Source organism: Meleagris gallopavo, chromosome 5 (genome assembly GCF_905368555.1).
Source record: "Meleagris gallopavo chromosome 5, MGAL_WU_HG_1.1, whole genome shotgun sequence".
Taxonomy (NCBI): Eukaryota; Metazoa; Chordata; class Aves; order Galliformes; family Phasianidae; genus Meleagris; species Meleagris gallopavo.
In genome coordinates, this window is record NC_139408.1 from 55,955,486 (window position 1) to 55,974,667 (window position 19,182).

General features: G+C 46.1%; 1 protein-coding gene and 1 long non-coding RNA gene across 2 annotated transcripts; one reads left to right on the plus strand and one right to left on the minus strand.

Moving 5' to 3' along the window:
* Positions 1-164: 164 nt before the first annotated feature.
* Positions 165-1,968, minus strand: LOC146544372 (uncharacterized). The gene is made up of 2 exons (XR_014883811.1): positions 1,757-1,968; positions 165-448 (listed from the first exon to the last, which is right to left on the minus strand). It is a non-coding gene; the product is annotated as an uncharacterized LOC146544372 (long non-coding RNA).
* On the plus strand, positions 1,538-18,909 carry ATG14 (autophagy related 14). The gene is made up of 10 exons (XM_003206811.5): positions 1,538-1,816; positions 6,232-6,294; positions 6,414-6,456; positions 6,850-6,931; positions 10,614-10,851; positions 11,228-11,457; positions 11,918-12,035; positions 13,124-13,214; positions 13,315-13,400; positions 16,340-18,909. Exons 1-10 carry the CDS (start codon positions 1,596-1,598, stop codon positions 16,644-16,646), a joined length of 1,479 nt encoding a protein of 492 aa, XP_003206859.4. The 5' UTR covers positions 1,538-1,595; the 3' UTR covers positions 16,647-18,909.
* Positions 18,910-19,182: the final 273 nt, after the last annotated feature.

Below are 19,182 nucleotides of genomic sequence, written 5' to 3' on the forward strand. Positions count from 1 at the left end.
GTGCTGGAACACATTCAGAAAGGGCTTGCTAAGCAAATTGATTAATTGGTCATGGCAGGGTTTTAACAAAATGGTACCCATTTGTGTTATTGAAGCCTGATCAGATGACTGATTAGGAACAGCCTTTAAAGTGGACTTGAGGAAAACACAAAAAGTCCTGGATGCTCAGAGCTTAATTATCTGAGTTATTTAACTAGATAATGGCAATGCATGAAAGTGTTTGGTGATTTTTTTGCAGCTGAAGCTGTGGAGCTCTTCCACTTTCCTCAAGTCAAGGCCGCCTTTGCTAGAGGTGTCTCTCTCAGGTGACATGAGTAGGAAGAGTGTAGAGATGATCCCTTTACTGTTCTGGTCTCTGCTGCGATTCTCTGGAAGCGAGAGTGCTTTTTCTTGTCCCAAAACAGAATTTTGGTGCTGCTGGGCCTCATCTCCTCCCCTTTGTTTCCTGCTGAAAATGGGACAGATCTGTCAGTAAGCTCCTTGAGCCGCTAGAGGTTGCTATTTGATGATTTAAGCACAACTTAAGCTAAAAGCTGCCTGTCTTCAGTAGAAACAAACAATGTTGGCAATGATTTAATGCAGGACAGAGTAATGGTCATGTCTTGCTGCCACCAGCTTATTTCTGATTTGGAGAGGCAGTGACTTCAGTGTGTCTGCAATCTCACTCAAGTACTCTTATAACTTTGCTCCTCTGGAACAAAAAGCTTGGAAAACTTCATGCATTTCCTTATGATAAACTGGTCTTAACTGCCTTATCAGCTTCTTTGTCACAAGCAAACTGTCGGTTTCCACACTCAAATCTATTCTAAACAGAGACTGACTTCTCTGTTTGTTTTCCAACACTGCAGACTTTCCACTGCTGTGGGCTGAACTTCTATTTGCACTGTGGCTGTTAAAGCTGATAAGCTTGATTTAACAGAATCCTTGCAAGTGAAAAGCAACAACCTGTTCTTATTGGTGTTTGGAGATGGCTTATCTGAGATGAGCCTTCTTCGAGAAAGAAAACTGCATTTTCATTAAGAGCTAGCTGCATAATTTCACCAGTAAAATCAGTGCTCTTTTAAGAAGTGTGGAAAGAGCTTGGAGATAAGAAACGGCATCTGTCTTCTCAGAGCTGCTGATAACCTCATGTTTGCTATGGTAACTTGTCTTAAAAACAACTATCGCGGTTCTCTTCCAGTTTGAGACGGTTTCAGACTGAAAGAGGGGAGATTTAGGCTGGGTATGAGCGGAAGGCTGTTAAGAACAAGGGCGGTGAGGCACAGGGTGCCCGGTGATGTCCTGCAGACACCGGGGGACGGGCTCCGGACGCTGACGGAGCTGTGGGTGTCCTGTGCACCGCAGGGAGCGGGACCAGATGGCTTATGAAGGTCCCTTCTAACTCCAACTCCGTGATTTTATGATTTTCCTGTTATTTATTTAACCGTGCCGTTGGCTTGTGGAGAGACAGCGCTAAGCGCTGACGTGCGAAACCCCGCTTCCCGCTCCCCGTGAGGAGCACGGCTCATCCCGCCCCGCCGCCTCAGCGCCGCTCCCCACAATGCCCCGGGCCGACAACAAAGTTCCCACGTGACCGGGGGCGCGCCGAGCCCATCATGGCGTCTCCCAGCGGCTGCCGGCCGCAGCCCGGCGGGGGCGGCGGCGGCGGCATCGGGACCGGACCGGGGGTTCTGCGAGGCGCCGAAGAAGACGCCGAGGGGCTGTACGTGGCAGTGGAGCGCTGCCCGCTTTGCAACACCACCCGCCGCCGCCTCACCTGCGCCAAGTGCGTGCAGGGCGGGGACTTCGTCTTCTTCGACGGCCGCGACTCCGAGAGGTAGCGGTGTGGGGGGGAGGGAGGCGGCGTTCTGCGCTGTGAGGGCGGGGTGGCCGTGGGTGCCCCGGCCCTGGAGGTGCCCGGTGGATGGGGCCCTGTTTACCAGCGGTGGTTTGTATCGTTAGCGGCTGCTGCGAATGATTTCTTGTGCTATTTCGGGAAGGGTGGTAAGCGGGGCGTTGTGTGGAAGGTCCTCACGCCCGACGCCCTTCACATCTGTCTGCCAAATGTCAGAACGGCGGTGCCTTGCTGCTTCCCTTGGCTCTGCAGCTGACCCAAGCAGCTCTTTGTGCCAGCAGGCGTTTAATGCCATAAACTTTTTCTATAGCTGCTTGCTGGTAGGCTGTCAGTCTCACATTTAAATAAACATGAGATTCTTAAGCATAACCCAAATACAGAAAATCGACTCATGCCTCCATCTGTATCCACACGAGCAGACCCTTAAGCCTGGCTAAGTTGCATTACAGCCAATGGGAGTGGACATAAAGGGGTCTGGTCTGGTATGAAATGTGGAGGTTGGTGGCCCTGCATGTGGCAGGGAGTTGGAGATTCACGATCCTCGAGGTCCCTTCCAACCCTGGCCATTCTGTGATTCTGTGTCAGCCTGCAACATTCCAACTGTGGACTGCAACTTGTTGGGGTTTCTTTGTTTTTGTGTGACCTGGAGCAACAAACTGCTCTCTCTAAAGTAGTTTGATGGAAAACTGTGTGTCTGTGTGAGGCTGCCCACGATTACCTTCAGTTTCCACAGAAATCTTGTTTTGGGAATTTGGAATATAAAACAAGTAGTTTTTGTTGCCCTTGTGCTGACTAAAGATTTTGGCTAACCTTTAGGCTTCACTGAAGTAGCAAAGCCTCAATCATCCTGCATTAACTGAGGTACAAGGAGTTCCTTAACCCACTGGAAAAACAAAACTGTATAGGTGTAGTCCTGGCCAAGGTACCAGAGGCAACAACAGCTTGTCTTTAAAAAAAAAAACAAACAACAACAACAAAAAAACACCTCTTATCTTCCTCCTATTTCTCACATGAGGCAGGGTCAGCTCTTCTACCTGACTGCTCTCACTGCATCTTCCTAAGGTGCTTTAACCATCCTGTTTAGCTTTGTACGTTTAAGCCGCTTTTCTTATTTGCAGGAATAATTTCCTGTGGGTTTTTTCCCCCATTTTTTTTTTTTTTTCCCCTTGGTCTGAGTGCAGTCTTCTGTCCTATACCCCCTGGATTTGGTGTCTTGCTGCTCAGAGCTTTTCTAACAAAAACACAGCCCTGCATAGCAGCTTTGCACTCACAAATAAGGGACGCATCGCATGAATAGCATAAGGCCAGTTGGTTGCAGTAGGAAAGTTTGCTGTGGGGAAAATGCTTCCTAAAGCTTGGATTTCTTGTTCTTTCAAAGCTTTGGAATTGCTGATGGTTTAAAACCGTGCTTGAAATGTGTTATCCATGCTGGATAGTTAATGTTTGAATGACTGATAGTGAAGTAAAGGAATCTCAGAATGGCCTGGGTTGCAAAGGAGCACAGTATTGATCCAGTTCCAACCCCCTGCTATGTGCAGGTCGCCAACCAGCAGCCCAGGCTGCCCAGAGCCACATCCAGCCTGGCCTTGAATGCCTGCAGGGATGGGGCATCCACAGCCTCCTTGGGCAACCTGTCCCAGTGCCTCACCACCCTCTGGCTGAAAAACTTCCTCCTGAAGTGGGAGGAGAGAGGGAGAACCAGCCCTCATCTCAGCAGTCAGCCTGCATTGCAGTGAGGGGTTTCCATGCACTCCTTGGGCAGTGAGCACAGGGCAGGAGCGACCTTTGCAGCCCAGCAGGGACAGCTGCAGGCAAGGGCTGAGCACAGGCTGTGTTTGCTGGCAGCGTTCTGTGTTTGGTCACTTTATGCCTTCGAGTGGGACATGGGTTAATTTTAGCTGGGAGTTATGACCTGAATGGGGTCACAAGAAGGGTTGTTCTGGGGAAGCTGCTGGGAGTGCTGTCAGAAACTGCTTTGGGATGCACAGGGACACCCATGCCTCCCACACTGGAGTCCTCCAGGCTGGAGGGAAGTTTGTTGCCTCTCTGTTCTTAGAGTTAAAGAGTGTTCTGTCGTATCCAGTGATGTGGCACTTAGGATTTTCTTGTGTATTTTTTCCCAGATGAAGATAAATATTTTAATATTCTAACAGCAAGGATCTGCTTTTCATTGGACTATTCTATTTGCTAAAAGCTGCAGTAAGGTTGAAAATCACACCCTGTGTCTGTGAGGAGGAGCGATGGAGGAGCTGTTAAGATTAATTATTGAAATAGGAGTGTAATTAAGGATGAGCAGTCCGGAAGTCCTGCAGTAAAATAATCGCTGACATTCTTCTTTTCATTAGCAACGTGCTGTACATTACACCAGCATCTCAATGCTAATTTCAGCCTGGAGACTCTTTCCTCACAGGAGCTTATTCCCTCTGCCATAGGCAGAAGTCCTCAGAGTATATATTCCAATCATGTGGACTTGCTTTGCTTTGTATTTCTGCAGGTAACAAAAACCAAAGACAACACAGTTGTGGTGTCTGAGGCTGCCTGCCTGATTTCCCTGGGCAAAAAGCGGTGGCTTTTTGGAACAAAAGGGTTTTATTGGAGAGAATTGGTACAGCACTGTCACAGCTGCCCAGGGAACGGTGGGGTCACCCTGCCTGGAGGTGTTCCAGAACTGTGGAGATGTGGCACTTAGGGACGTGGGCATGGTGGGGTGGGCTGGGGTTGGGCTTGGGGATACACCGTGCAACACAATGAAAAATAAGACAATATAAAGAAATCAAAATTTGCTTTAGGAGGAAGTTTTTCACACAGGGGGTGGTGAGGCACTGGAACAGGTTGCCCAAGGAGGCTGTGGATGCCCCATCCCTGCAGGCATTCAAGGCCAGGCTGGATGTGGCTCTGGGCAGCCTGGGCTGCTGGTTGGTGACCTGCACATAGCAGGGGGTTGGAACTGGATGAGCACTGTGCTCCTTTGCAACCCAGGCCATTCTGTGATTCTAAGAGAAACCTGCTGAAGGAGTTTGCAGGAGCTGCTTGATGCAGCTGCTAAAGTGCGTGGTGAGTTGGAATCTTTGCAGCCCTCCACAAATATTTCCATCTTTCCTCCTTACAAAGAACTTCCTTTAGTCCCAAATTCTTGACAGATTGCTCACCTTTTTGCTAACGTGATGGACGTGATTCAGGTAATGGCACTGAGTCAGACTCTGTGCCCATAGGAAAACAAGAACTGCCAAATTTCCTCAGCTCTCCTGGTGCTGAGTGCTGTGTTTCTGGGCTGAGCCATTTCTGCCTTTGTCCCAAGGTTGGAGGTGCTGATGGTCTGTGTGCTGCTGCACGTAAACACACACTGGTGCAATTTACGTGGTGAGAATACATAAAAGGAGATGGGAAAGATGGACTGATGGATGCTGAGCCACCAGGCTCTGGTTGCACTGCATTCCTTGGGTGCACACATGGCCTCAGGGCCCAGTACCAGCACCTGCCATTGGGTTGGTGTTGGTTTGGAAGGAGAAGGGATACCTCTGGCCTGCAGGCTCTGGGGGCAGCAGCCAGAAATTCTGTTGTTTTAATGTTTTGAATGTGATTGCGTACATCGTAAAGCCATGGTTGGGGTCCACGCTTTCAGATTTGGGCACTTTGAGAAGAGGAATGAAGCATTTTGATGTTTAATGTGAAATCCAATCCACAGTGCTGAGCAGGGAGAGGTCCCAGATGCTCACTCACTCTGTAATTCTTTCTAAATAAAGCTGAGATGTCCCTGAAATAGAGGACTGGGTGGGATGTGTGTGAAACATTTAAGTTTTTATTAGGGTGTTCAAGAACTGTGGAGATGTGGACATGAGGGATGTGGGCACTGAGCATGGCAGGGGTGGGCTGGGGTGGAGATCTTGGAGATCTTTTCCAACTGTGATGGTTGGAACCTATGGAGGCAAGCAGAACACAGCTGTTGCATATCCAGAGGGAGGAAATGCAGAAACCCTAAAAAAATACTTCTTCCTGATTGGCTACTGTCAGTTCCCATGGCTCAGACCTACACCTCAAGCAGGCACTTCGGTCATGGACTTGTGATGCCTACAAGTGCTTGGTAGGAATAAGTGGAAAACAGTGCACCTTCTTACTGCTGCTGGTACATGAAGGAATTGGATGCCATTTAGAAGCCTTAAGCGAGTACTCTCCTACGTGGCACCATTGCTGAGTATAGTAAGAGGTTCTGTTGCTATCCCCGGGAGATAGATGCTATAGAATTCTGCAGGAGTTCCATACATTTAGCTGTTTACTTCCAAGGGTTGAGAGAGAATTCAGGTTTAGAGGCACCTACATGCTTCAGGCTTTTTGCTGTTTCAGGCAACTTACAATGCCATTGTGCAAAAACTGGAATAAAAGCATTTAATCTCTTCCAGGTTTTCAGACAAGAAAGAAAGGCTGATGCATCTTAAGACCAAACAGAGAGAATTCCAAAAACAGTAAGTTGCAGTCATTAAGTGAAAGTAAATTCCTTTAAAAGATCTCTTTGATGCACTGTTGCTGGAGACAGATGTAGTCCAGGTAGTCAAACAACTTTCTTTCATGTTTTTACCCCCAGTGTTTTGAAGGCCATGGAAGGCAAAGAGATAACTGATCAGCTGGTGAGTTATTCAAAGCTTCCCATAATTTTTGAGCTCTCTGAGTTGCTGGATCACATTCTTTAAAGTTACATTTTATCTCGAGGGTGTTGCGTTGCTTTCCTAAAAAGCCTGTTGTAAGCAAAAGCAAAATCAGCTCTGCAGAGTGCCAATATGTTTCATTTCTTACTGGGTATTATTCCTTCAATAACTTATTATGCTGATTGACTTTAAGCGTTCTATTTGTTCGTGGCTTTCTTCTATGCCAAAAACAGTATGTGAAATGTTTATGTTTGGTCTGAGCCAATCCAGAACGTCCTGCTCCTTTTGCACCAAAGCTGCTGGCTTCGTTGTTAATCATTAGTCAGTGTATTTGAAATGGTTTCTGCCCTATTGCTGCTGAATGCTCTTTTTCAGAGATGGAAAATAATGTCTTGCAAGATGAGGATCGAACAGCTGAAGCAGACCATTTGCAAAGAGAATGATGAAATGACAAGACGTGAGTAGTGCCCGTGCTTTTCTAATGTGTAAAACTGTGTCTCAAGGAGTAAAAAAATCAATTGGTTTGAATTTGAGGGCTGGTTTTTAAAAATAGCGAATTTCCAAGGCAAATCAGCGAGTGGATTTCAGCCTTTTTATGCTTGGATGTTAATTAGCAAACAGTAGGCATTATGCAGCTGGATGGAGATCATTTTGCAACAGCTTAAAAAGTAAATGCTTAGCAGCCTATGAATTTGGCTTTCTCCCTTGAGATGGTTTTATTTAGTGCAGCGTTCCTGATCACTTCCTCTTGATAAAGAGCAGCAAACAGCTCTGCAGCTGTTATGGATTTCATGTAACCGGTGAATTTTAACCCACACCTGTCTAGGAATCCAAATTCCTGCTTGAATAACACTGTCATTGAAATACAGCACAAGCTGGCGAGTTGCTGACATTCAGCAGCTTCAGTCGTGAAACTCATTAAGTATTTTACACACGAGAGATTTGTAGTGTCATTTTTCAGAAGGAAATGTGCAGCACTCCTTACAACCTCCATGCAAAGGTAAGATGGGAAGCACATGCCAAAACACACTGACTGAATCAGGGTGCTGTAATGACTTGAGATTCAAGAGGAGCCATGTGAGAAGTGGTAGCACGGCCATGTAACTGAGAGTACTTACAAAAGGATGGCACAGGCTAGCATTGATAACAACCAGAACAGTGAGGTGCAGGATGGTTATGTTGTAGGGAGGATGGATAGTCACAGTAAGAAATGTATAATAAGAAAAAGATGAAGGACAGGTGAGTCTGTTAGTTAAGAGGAAAGTGAATTCGGCACCTTGCTCCTTCTAACAGGGAAAATGTGATCAGGTGTTGAACCAGTTTAAATTTTACATAGTGAGAGGACTGCAGGGCAAGGAAAGAAATCAGCAGTTAAATATTGTTTTGGATATGTCGGTGCAGCCTTATCAGATTCACTGTAGGGAACTTGAGGAACGGGCAGTGGGGCACTTGAGAACACTTGAGGGGGAGAGGATGTCTGAGGGAATAGAGTGCAAACAGCATCTGTTGTCAAAGGGTGGATGGAGAGGGAACCTTAAACTGATGACACAGTCACCCTCTTGTAATCTTCTTACTGCATTGGAAGGACATAGAAAATAGCAAAAAGTGATGCCTGCTTTGAATTAAGAATAGGTCAGGTTGAATTGACCTCTTCTCTGGGCTCAGGTGCTGTAGTGGAGGAAACAAAAGATGCAAACATACCTTGTCTTTGGGCTCTGCCCCGGACTATCCCACGAGCAAGCAAATAAATATGGTCTGGATGTAATCACAGAAAGACTGCATTCAGAGAGTGGTGATACTTGTCAAACCAAGGAGGTGAGATGGGCAGGGCTCCACAGGGAACAGCTCCTGGCCCAGTTCTCTTTACTATTTTCCATAATAGCTTTCTCAGTAGCATAGAAAGTGGAATGGAGGAAGCCAAGGTGGATGCCAATATGGTGCAGAATAGGATCAAATTCAAAATCATGCAGATAAGATGATCGAATCATCTGCAAAGAAAGTTAAGAGCATATTGTTTAAGAAAGAGAAACTATAACTTCAGAGCAGGGAAAGGTGGTAAAGTTTGACAGGACAGAATCTGGGGAATTGCAAATTAAATAAAAAATAACAATGAAGTGCTGTTCCAGAAAGGTTCAGACCTCGTTCTGAGTTATACCAAGGTAGGCTTTGTATTTAAGAAGAATGCAATTATCCTTCTGTTCTCGGCAACAGTGCTGCCTCAGTGGGAGCCTGGAGCCCAATTTGAGCAACTGAAGAAAGATATGAATCAACTGGAGGAAGTCCAGGAGGAAACATCAGGAATAAAACACGGAGTGGCTACAAAAAAAAATAATAAATAAAATAAAATCAAAAAAAAAAAGGAAGAAGAGCAGTTTTCATGGACCAGTTAGGGAGTGAAGCTCCTCCACCTTTCTGTTATTCTCAGAAATAATGCTTACATGTTCTTAGTCTGCAGCTTTTACTATTTACCTGATCCACAGCGAACTTCATCAGATTAATCCATGAACTGACCTAACTCTAACCCAGCCAGCCTGCCACTGGCTCAGTAAAGCCAAAAGGAACTCTTGCAGTGAACGGCCAACAGATCAGGAGCTCAACCTGGTCCCTCTTAAGGACCATATTGCAAAATGTAAATAGGTTAATTCTCTCAGGAATGGCACAGCAGGAATGTGAAAACTGAACAAATGGACATTTGCTCCTTCTCTCTTTTTTCATTTGTTCATACCTGCATGATGGGGAAGCCGTTCTCACCATCTTTGGTTTGGGTTTTAACATCTCTCGTGTATGAGTTTGCCCTTCTTCCCAGGGAGCACAACGTATCAGAGAGATGAGCAGAATTAAATTGTGACACTCAGAGAATGTTGGCCCATGTCTGTGGGGGCAGATGCACTCAGAGGGCTGCCAGCACTCCTGCTCCTGCATTCCCAGAGCAGGGATTGCTCCAGCTGCACAGTTAGAAGTCAGGGTGAGCTTATGGACATAAGGATGGGAACTGGTCTTGTGTCTCACTCTTGAGACTTGCTTAACCTTCAGTTGCTGTGCTCCTCTGTCTGGGAAAGGTAGCAGTCTGTGCATTGAGGCAGATAGAACTGCTTGGATGTTTTCTTGATCGTATTCAGTAGTATATAATGTAGTTTCTTCTTTGAGCAGCAGAAGCCACAAAACATTCTTACTGTACGTCTGGTCTCCTCTGTGCCTTGCAATCAAAATATATCAGAGGAACAATGTCAGGGCTTACTGCCTGCCTTCTGTGCAAAGGGCAGTTATCCCATTTCTTGATTACAGGGAAGTGACTGCTCTGCTGTGTGCGGGGCATGACTAATGCTGCTTCCTTTCAGCCATAAAAACCGACACTGAGCGACTAGAAGGGGGCTCTTATTCAAACTAGGGTACATTAACATTTCTCCATATGTATTTGGAGACATTTTCCTCTGCTTTTGAAAGACGGAGGCAGTGAAGTCACCCTCTGCAGCACCATATGTTTGTGGAAGCATTGCTGCAGTGAATTATTTTATAGAAGAATCAGCAGATGCTCTTGCAGGAATTTTTTCCAGCTCTTTGTGTCCCTGCTGCATGGAGTAAATTTGGGCAGTCACAGCATTTCGTAAGCATAAGCACGTTTGCCATTTTGTGGTAAGGAGAAGATTTTGCCACTGGGATCCAGGAGCTTTACGAGGACATACGTGAGCACAAAGCCCAAATAAAGTTCGTTAATAGGAGCAGTGGTGCCAGAAATTGTGAATGGAGATGCTATCTGCTCTTGATTTTGGCTGCAAGCAGCTCATGCCTGTTTGGCCAACACCATGCAAGCATGTAGAGTCAAGCAATTTCTGTCACGATGATTACCGTAGGAACTTAATTAAGCTGTGAAATCTTGGCTTTTCTGCTCCAAATCCAAAAATAGCTGGGTAAAAGATAGGGAGAGATTAATCCCAATGTCAGTCTCTTTGGAGCTCTTTAGAAAAGATTAAAAAGTTGTTCTACTTAGCAGCTGGAGAGCGTTAATAGTGAGGCAGAGTTTTCTGTTTTAAGCTGCTGTAGATCTCATTTGCTATAAATATTAATAAAGCTTTTCTCAGGCTTACTGCAAGTACCTCGCAGCTCCTTTTCCTAGCTAACATCTGCTGCTGCCTTCACAGATGCAGAGGGGCTTCTGAGAATTAAAGAGGAGAACCAGAAGCATTATCGCAGGGCTCAGCGGCATCAGGAGAAGAAGGAGAAGATCCAGAGGCACAACCGCAAACTGGGGGATTTGGTCGAGAAGAAAACCTACGACTTGAAAACCCAGCATGAACACCTGGCAAACCTGCGCAGGACGCATATCCTGGAGCTGACATCAGTCATATTTCCCATTGAAGAAGTAAAGACAACCGTGAGGTACAGAAGGCTTGTCCTTCTGGGTTTGCTTTTCCTAGCTTTGGACACTCAGAAGTGAGTCGTGTGAGTCTGAGCTAAATGCTGTGGCTCCCTGAGCATCTGTGGGGAGGGAGGAGGCGTTTCCCAAAGGCGTCGGAGCTGAAGACCAGAGCATAAGAACCTGAGAGCCACTGAGAAGTCTGAGCTGTGTGCCCACTCTTAAAATAGATCGTAAAAAACACCCAGAACGGAGTAGTGTGGCGATGGAGGAGTTTAGCAGGGCTGTTTCTACAAGTGTTCTGCTCTCTGGAGTCTGGTTGTGTGCCTGCCAAATACACTGCTGACTGTGTTTTTTAAACTAACTTAAAAACACTCTGTTCTTCCTTGGGTGCTACAGGGATCCTGCAGATGTGTCTTCTGAGAGCGACAATGCTATGACCTCCAGCACTGTGAGCAAGCTTGCAGAAGCCAGGAGAACCACGTATCTCTCTGGGAGATGGGTGTGTGATGACCACAACGGGGACACCAGCATCAGCATCACGGGGCCTTGGATAACCCTTCCTAATAACGGAGACTACTCAGCATATTACAACTGGGTTGAGGAGAAGAAGACTACACAAGGACCAGGTAAGGAGAGAGGTCTGGTGAGGCATCTGGGATGCTCCAGAAGTCATAGAAGTTGCAGCCTTGAATGCCAGCAGAAAGCACTGGGGATAAGTAGCCCGGCCCTTTGGTTCTTTCCTGGGCAAACCTGAGTCACAAGTAAAGAAACACCAGTATAGGGAGTAGTCCACTGCAAGCCTCTTTTGCAGGAAATGCTCATTGGGACACGGTGCAAAGTAATAGAGAGATAAAGTTAATTATTCACAGTTTTGACATGGTTTGCATGCTTATCAATTTAACAGAAATTCCAAGAATTACTGTTTTGTAGCAATTTCTGACAGATCTCACTGTAAATGATTGCTAGATTCAGGCAGCTCTCAGTACTGACAAATGACATTTCCAGAGGAGACTTCAGAAATGCATTAACACACCCACTGAGGCTTCGTTTAAAATGAGACTTTCATGCTGTTTTTATTTCTTTTAGATATGGAGCATAATAACCCTGCTCATACCATCAGTGCTGCACTGTGCTATGCAACCCAGCTCGTTAACACTTTGTCTCTCATACTTGATGTAAATCTTCCCAAGAAACTCTGCAACAGGCAAGTAAATGCAAGCCTCTAAGAAGATGAATCAGTTACCAGTGCTGAATAACCTTAATTCAGTTTGGTTTTGTGAATGAAGTCATTGCTTGGAACAGCCTTTATGGTAATGGCTGATGGCTCACAGATTTTTTTTGTGCCATTTAATTTCATGGGGAGGTCCAGAAGGAATTAAGACCGCAGTTAATCCTCCCTCCCTCCCTCCTTTTCTAGCTTCTGAGAGCACAGACCAGCCATTCAGAAGGACAACCTTCTAACCACCTTAGTCAGCATCCTCATATTGGACTGAAATATGACAGTGTGTGAATAGCACTTTTCATTTTATCAGACCCTACTGTGCTTTACAAAATACCAGCTCAATTCAGCATCTCTTAGTCATCCTGAACAGCTCCACTGCATTAAGAGATGTAAAATGAGACCTTATAATATGGTATGACAGCAGTGTAATTGTCTCTGGATTAAAACACCGGTGGGGAACGTAGCTGGCTGCCAGGTATCTGGGAGTGTGTAAAACCCAGTTGTGATGAAAAGCACCATTAGATTTTTAGTGCCTACACAGAGCAGATGGGACCTGTACAAAAGTAATTCAGAGGAAGCTGTGAGCTTTGTTTGTCTTCCAGGGGTTTCAGCTATACTGCTGAGATTCTTCCAGTATTTAAAAAAATCACGGGATTAGAATCATAGAATCATTAAGGTTGGAAAAATACCACTAAGATCATCTAGTCCAACCATCAGCCCATCATCACTGTGCCCAGTGGAGCAGTGATTGCCAAAGTGAGGACACAGTGGTCGTGTAGGATCTCTGCAGGTTTTCTTATGCTATTATTTGGTTGTTTAGTCTTCACAGGACAAAAAGGTTGGGAAGAGGGAAATGAGGCCAGATTTAAAAGGAGAACCAAAATGGTTTGGCTGTGTTGAAACCTTGAGTTTGCATATGGTTCATATCACCTGTCCTGGTGAAACCACTGAGGCTTGGGCAAGCCTTGTTTGCTGATAAAATGCTAACAGAGAGAATGCTGATGTCTGTAGTAGGTGTATTGTCACAGCATTTTGTTGTGTGCCTGTATGTGTACGTGGTCCTTCAACAGTGAGTTCTGCGGGGAGAATCTCAGCAGGCACAGGTTCACACGAGCAGTGAAGAAGCTGAATGCTAATATCCTTCACCTCTGCTTCTCTCAGGTAGGGGGAATGCACGTATGGATCCTTTGAATAGCTTTTAACGTATAACTGCAGGTTTCCTCCAATAACTGATTGTCTCTTTCTCTCACCTCTGTGGTAGCATGTCAATTTAGATCTGTTGCACCCACTGCATACGCTCAGGAACCTCATGTACCTGGTCAGCCCAGACACTGAGAACTTGGGCAGGTAAGAAAAGCAGCATGTCAACACACCCATGCCTGAATCCCCTTGGGAGTTATTATGCATTTGCATTGTGGCTCATGAGGGAAGTTGTTCTTTTCTGCTGCACCTATGCGTAAATCCTCAGCACATCAGAAGTTAGGGTGGTTACATGGGGAGGACAGAGGGAGGAGATTCTGAGCAGGGCATTAGATTTCAGGCACATCTGTGTGTTGTGGTTCTGTGTGTGACAGGCTCAGCTGGGGGCTTTATGACTGACTGTATGGACTGGTTTCTCTTGTGCCCCAAAGAAGGAACAGCAGCACACACCCCATCAATCTCAATGTGCTCTAAGTATGACCCTGCTCACATCCTGCAAACATGTTTATAAGAGCAGCCAGCAGTATCAGCCTTAAAGTAAATACCAAGTAAAGCTTTCCCAAAATAATTCCAATCAATGAGCACCCTAGACCAAAGTCCACACTCAAATAATATTCATTTATGTGTACATTAACAATTTTTCTGTTAACTTAGTATGTGATTAAAAGAACATAAGTTCCTGTAGACTGCACACACCAGTTTTATTATTCTTACTGTTATTTATTTTCTTCAATTTAAGTATAAGAAAGTTAACACTCATCTCCTCTTGGGATTATCCAGTCACTTGTGCCTGAGGCACTCTGCAAATATTTGTGAATTCTACTGCTTTATTCACCCTCAAATGCACCAATGCTCTGACATCCACTTTTCCACTCTGTTCTGGTGTACAGATCTAGTCTTACTTTAGAACCTGCCCTGTCACTGTGTCTTCAGATTTATGTTCTTTGGGTATATCCCTACTTAGTCAGCCCAAACATACAGGGAGCCAACTTAGCTCACTTTGGAAAAACTGATGTGCTTGCTGCTGCTTGTCTGCAAACAGGGAAAGGGCAAGGAACACCCAGAAAGTGAAGAGCTGTGTCCTGGGAAGAATACTGAAAGGGATGTGAGAGCCACAGTGGACAAAAAGCTAAACCTGATGGGTCCACGTGATGGGAAGTAGAAAGGCAGAGCAGAGAGATGGGTCTCATTTCTCTGTGCGACTTACAGGAAATAGAGGCTATGCATGGCTTTGTGGTTCTGCAGAGAAGACAGAAGCACCACTGAAAGGAAAGAGTCAGAGCTGAGTTGAGATGAGGTGCATGCTTTTAACGCAGGGATTAACTTCCAGCAAGAATGGAGTGGAGAAGTTCTTTATTTCCTTGTGCCTTCTTGTCAAGGCTGGATGAGTTTCTGGAATGGATGTGTTCATCAGGCAGGATTCAATGGGAGATATGGAATGCAGTGGCCTTTGTTATAGAGGAGGTCACAGCAGATGATCTCATGGTCCCTCCTGGCCTTAAACCTGATGACTCCCTTCTTGTGTTGCCTTGTTAAGCAAAATGCTGTGCCAGAGGGCAGTGCTCCCATTCCTTTCTGTATGATGAAAAAGAGTTTACCTCCAGTTTCTTGGCTGTCTGCAAAGTCTGCAGCAAGTAGCTGTCGTCATTTTCCTTCAGACTTCTAGACCTTTAGTTGCCTGATGGCCTCCTTTATAAGCTAATATTTTCACATGTATAATTTTACCAAGTTTTAATTGTTCAGGTTAACGTTTCCCGTGCTAAATGGCTGCTTCAGGCTGCTTCTCCGTGTAAGGTTGGAGAACCACCATTAACTGTGCTAAATTCTTGCTCCTGTTTCACTGAGAACCTGAAAGAGCTTTGTGCTTTGGAATTAGATTTGTTTAACATAGACTCTGCTTGTGGGAAACCAGCTTTCTCCTGCCTTTATGAGCACCTCGCTTCGTCTGACAGTGTCTCAAAGGCCTCTGAAACTCTGCAGGTGCTCTGGATTATCATAGAAATCCTTAAGAGTTGAAAGGGACCTTTCAAGGCCATGTGGTCCAACCCTCCTGCAGTGAGCAGGGACACCCACAGCTCCATCACTGCTCAGAGCCCATCCAGCCTGACCTTTGGGTGTCTGCAGGGATGGGGCACCAGCGCCTCTCTGTGCATCCTGTGGCAGCGCCTCACTACCTTTATTGTAAAAACGTTTTTCCTTATATCTCATCTAAATCTCCTTTCTTTTAGTTTGAAACCATTTCCCCTCATCCTGTCACAACAGACTCTGCTAGAGAGTCTGTCCTCTTCTTTCTTACAGCCCCCCTTTAGATTTTGACTCACCATACCCTGGTGCAAGGCTGTGGGATTGGGCAGAGTGCAGTTGCTTCTACTACCAGGCAGTGGCAGCAGGGAACTCAGAGTCCCTCCCAGCAGAGCTGGGTTTGGTCGGGACATCTGAAGATCTTATCCAAAGCCCCACTCAGAGCAGAATGAACTAGAACAAGTTACTGAGGACCAGCTCCCGGGGGGCTTTGAGTATCTCCAGTGATGGAGACTCCACAACCTGTCTGGGAGAACAGTTTTATCACTCTCATGTCAAAAAGAACTGCAACTCTTGCTTGAGGTGAAGTGCTGCTATGGACAGTTTCTGTTAGGGAGTTGTGCCAGCCATCTCTGCAAGCTGTAAAGTACACCCTTCCCCTTGCTGACCCACAGCCTTCCCTGCAACATTCTTGGCCAGGCCAAAGCTAGCGTTAAAAATCAAAGCTGTTGCACATCAAGCTGAGGTTTCCACCAGTGGAGCTGTACTATCAATAGCTGTGTGTGTGTTTCTCTGTCCGCTGCCAAAGCCAAACAGCTCTTGCGCCGTTCCTGCTCTGCAGACTGGAACCCACTACGGCTTCCTTGGCCAACTGTTTTCCTTTTACCATTGTCACAGTGCAGTTATCTCTGTAGCCAGGGAGCCTTTCTGTGCCAGCTGATAAAGGCAGAGGTTTTCTAATGTCTGTTCCATGCACGTGACAGCAGGCTGCTTAGGCACGCCTAGGACAGCCCCTCATCTACGCTGTTCTGGAAGCACTGACAGCGCTGTGTCCATGTCCGCAGGTCTGGCCCTTTTGAAATCAGTGCTGACCTGGAAGACTCCATGGAGTTTGTGGATCCCAGTGCCACTGGTGAGACGGATGAGAGCGGAGATGAGCACGTCAGCGACGAAGAGACGGATCTGGGGACAGACTGGGAGAATCTGCCGAGCCCCAGGTTCTGCGATATCCCTTCCCAGCAGGTGGAGATGCTGCAGAGCCAGAGCACGCAGGTGTCACAGCCCATTGCCAGCAGCAGTGCTGGCGGGATGATCTCCTCTGCTGCTGCCTCAGTGACCTCATGGTTTAAGGCGTACACCGGCCATCGCTAATGAGCATGGGAAAAGGATCACAGGATTTTGGAAGCAATCCCTCCCCAGCAATGCTGTAGTAAACCTTACATATTCAGTTAAGTAGTGCCTGGAACAAAGAAAAGGTCAGACTTCAATTTTGTAAACCAGAAGAACCTTTTTATTGACCCAAGATGACTGTGATGGTACCGTTTTGTAAATTAGCTAGCTATGTATTTCTGACGGATTCTGTGATGGCACTTTGTGTCTTGGTTCTGTCTGCATTGTTGGATATCAAAGGAGGACCCAGCGGCCTCCAGCTCTGTTTCCTAAAGAAGAAACAGATTCTGTAGTGTTTGGATCCAAACGAGTACAGAGGGAAGGCTGCTCAGTATTCAGTCTGGACGGTGGTGCAAATGCAATTCACATGTTCTTAACTCCTTACAGGGTTTATGTTTGTGTTTTAAGTCTGTCTTGCATAATGCAAAAATGCATATTTCTAAATTTTCTTTTTTCATTCAGGACATGACAACGATGCGTTTTTAACATGTTTTCTAATCTCCGTTGCCATATTTTTTTAATATGGAGAATCAGCATGGACAAGAATTCACACAGCAGGTTGCTCTTATTTCAGGTTTGGTTGTGGATCTTGACCCAGTTTTGCTGTAGGAAACTGGCTTGCTCCACCAGTAGGCAGCCTACAAGTACCATGTTGTGCTCTCCAGGCACGATGCTCTTTACTCTTGATACCACACACCAAAGAAACACTGGATGTTCTCTTAGCTAGACCCATATCTGACACCGCTGTTGCAATAAGACTCATCAGTTACACCGTGTTGCCACTTCTAATATTAGAAAAACCTCATTTCAAGCTAGCTTCGTGAAGTCCCATGTTCTACCTGCTACGTGCATTTTAAACCCTGTTCCATTTTGTGTTGCTGGTGGGTTTTTCTTTCTGTTCTTGTTTGCTGATTGCCAAGGAGCTGATTTCATCTCACTGCAGCCCTGCTCCCAGGGCAGCTGGCGTGCTCACAGAACCACGGGAGCTGTGATACTGACAGAGGTTTGCTACCAAGTGCTCCTCCACTTCCTCTGCCCCGTGGGATGCATCGCTTAAAGATGGTTTTGCTCAGTGAGGCTTCCATTGTATGGTTTACATTTCACGCAGCTGGGATGTTGTACATCTTCATGGGCATTTGTGTGAAATCATCCTCCCATCCCTCTCAGGTGGAAGATTTCAGTCTTCCCTGTTGAAGCAGCTGGGAATGCAAGTGAGGCACACAGAGGTGAGGCACACAGAGGCAGCATCCTTGTGCGCAGCAGAAAGGCAGCTCTGCTGAGTTCTGTGCCCAGTAGTACAGCCCAGCTCTGTCCTACACAGCAGCTCTTGGTCTTTGGGATGGGAATCTATTTGGGGTTTCTTTGAACCAAAGACGTTAACTCTGCACTAACAGCCTGTACACTGCTCTATGAAGACACCCTTGGTCCTAAACCCAAGTTAGGTTCGTTCTGGGAAGCAGTTAAACAAACAGCATCGACCCCGTAGACCCCTTTGACTACTGCAGTCTTGGCCCTACTGGCTACTTTCCCCTTAGAAGCTGTTGGTGTCTGAGCAGCCAGCACCCACCAGTGCCCTACGCTGGGCTTTTAGCATCACACAGCCCATCTTGCTTCCCTATAATTTTTTTTTACTACACATTTCAATCACTCTCTCGTTGCTGCCTTTGTGTTACGTAGAGCCCTAACAGCCAGGCCACGGTTCTGTTTGGATGCTGCCATTTATGGATTCTGGGGGGAAAAAGCCACCAGCACAACATCTTCTGAGGTCATATCCATATTTTGACCGTGGTGTTTTCCAAATAACTTATTTGCAACCATGTCATAGAGTGCACAGTGGCACTGCGAGGGTGTTAATGCATCGAGACCGGTCCTTTCGAGGAACAGTTTTCTAACAGGATAGAGTGTTGTTTTTGAAGTGTTTTGCACACGTGTAGCTAAGGGAGAGTTACATGTGTCCGAACCTCCAGTGCAATCAGTGGGATTGGTTTTCCAGGTTGTTCCAGGGGGTGAGGGAGGGAAGGAAGCACTGTCTGCTCATTGGAGGTTTCTGTAGGCAGCCAGCTGAGTTTGCAGAACAGTTGGTGTGGGGTGAGGGCAGCAGCTCCAGCTCAGGCTGATCCCTGCAGCTGGGTTTGGCTGTTGTGACTTCCCCAGTGAGATGGAACTAAATACAATTTTTTTTTTTTCCTTTTCTAAGTTTTATTGTATTATTGCAATAAATCTTTAACAGTAATTTTTTTTTTAAGTGGTAGAATTGTCACTTCTTCGTGGTTTGAAATGCTCTGGGGGGGGTACGTGACAATTTCCAGCCTTCGAAGCATCACAGGCACCAGCCCTGCTACAATGCAATTGGGAAGCAGTAAAATATGCAGCAGCAAGGTAAAAAAAGAATACTTTTGCTTCCAACAATGGCATCTCCATTGAGGCACACCCCTCTCTATGCATGGGATTCATCAATTTACATGCAAGCTTGGAGCTTGTTATTGTCTTCTCATTTTTCTCCACCCCTCCGTGGCCT

Bases quoted from the DNA above. Each gene is read 5' to 3' on its own strand.
- ATG14 (XM_003206811.5), top strand. From the start codon at position 1,596: ATGGCGTCTCCCAGCGGCTGCCGGCCGCAGCCCGGCGGGGGCGGCGGC. The intron at 1,817-6,231 runs GTAGCGGTGTGG...AATCTCTTCCAG, and splicing joins GACGGCCGCGACTCCGAGAG to GTTTTCAGACAAGAAAGAAA. The intron at 13,401-16,339 runs GTAAGAAAAGCA...CCATGTCCGCAG, and splicing joins GACACTGAGAACTTGGGCAG to GTCTGGCCCTTTTGAAATCA.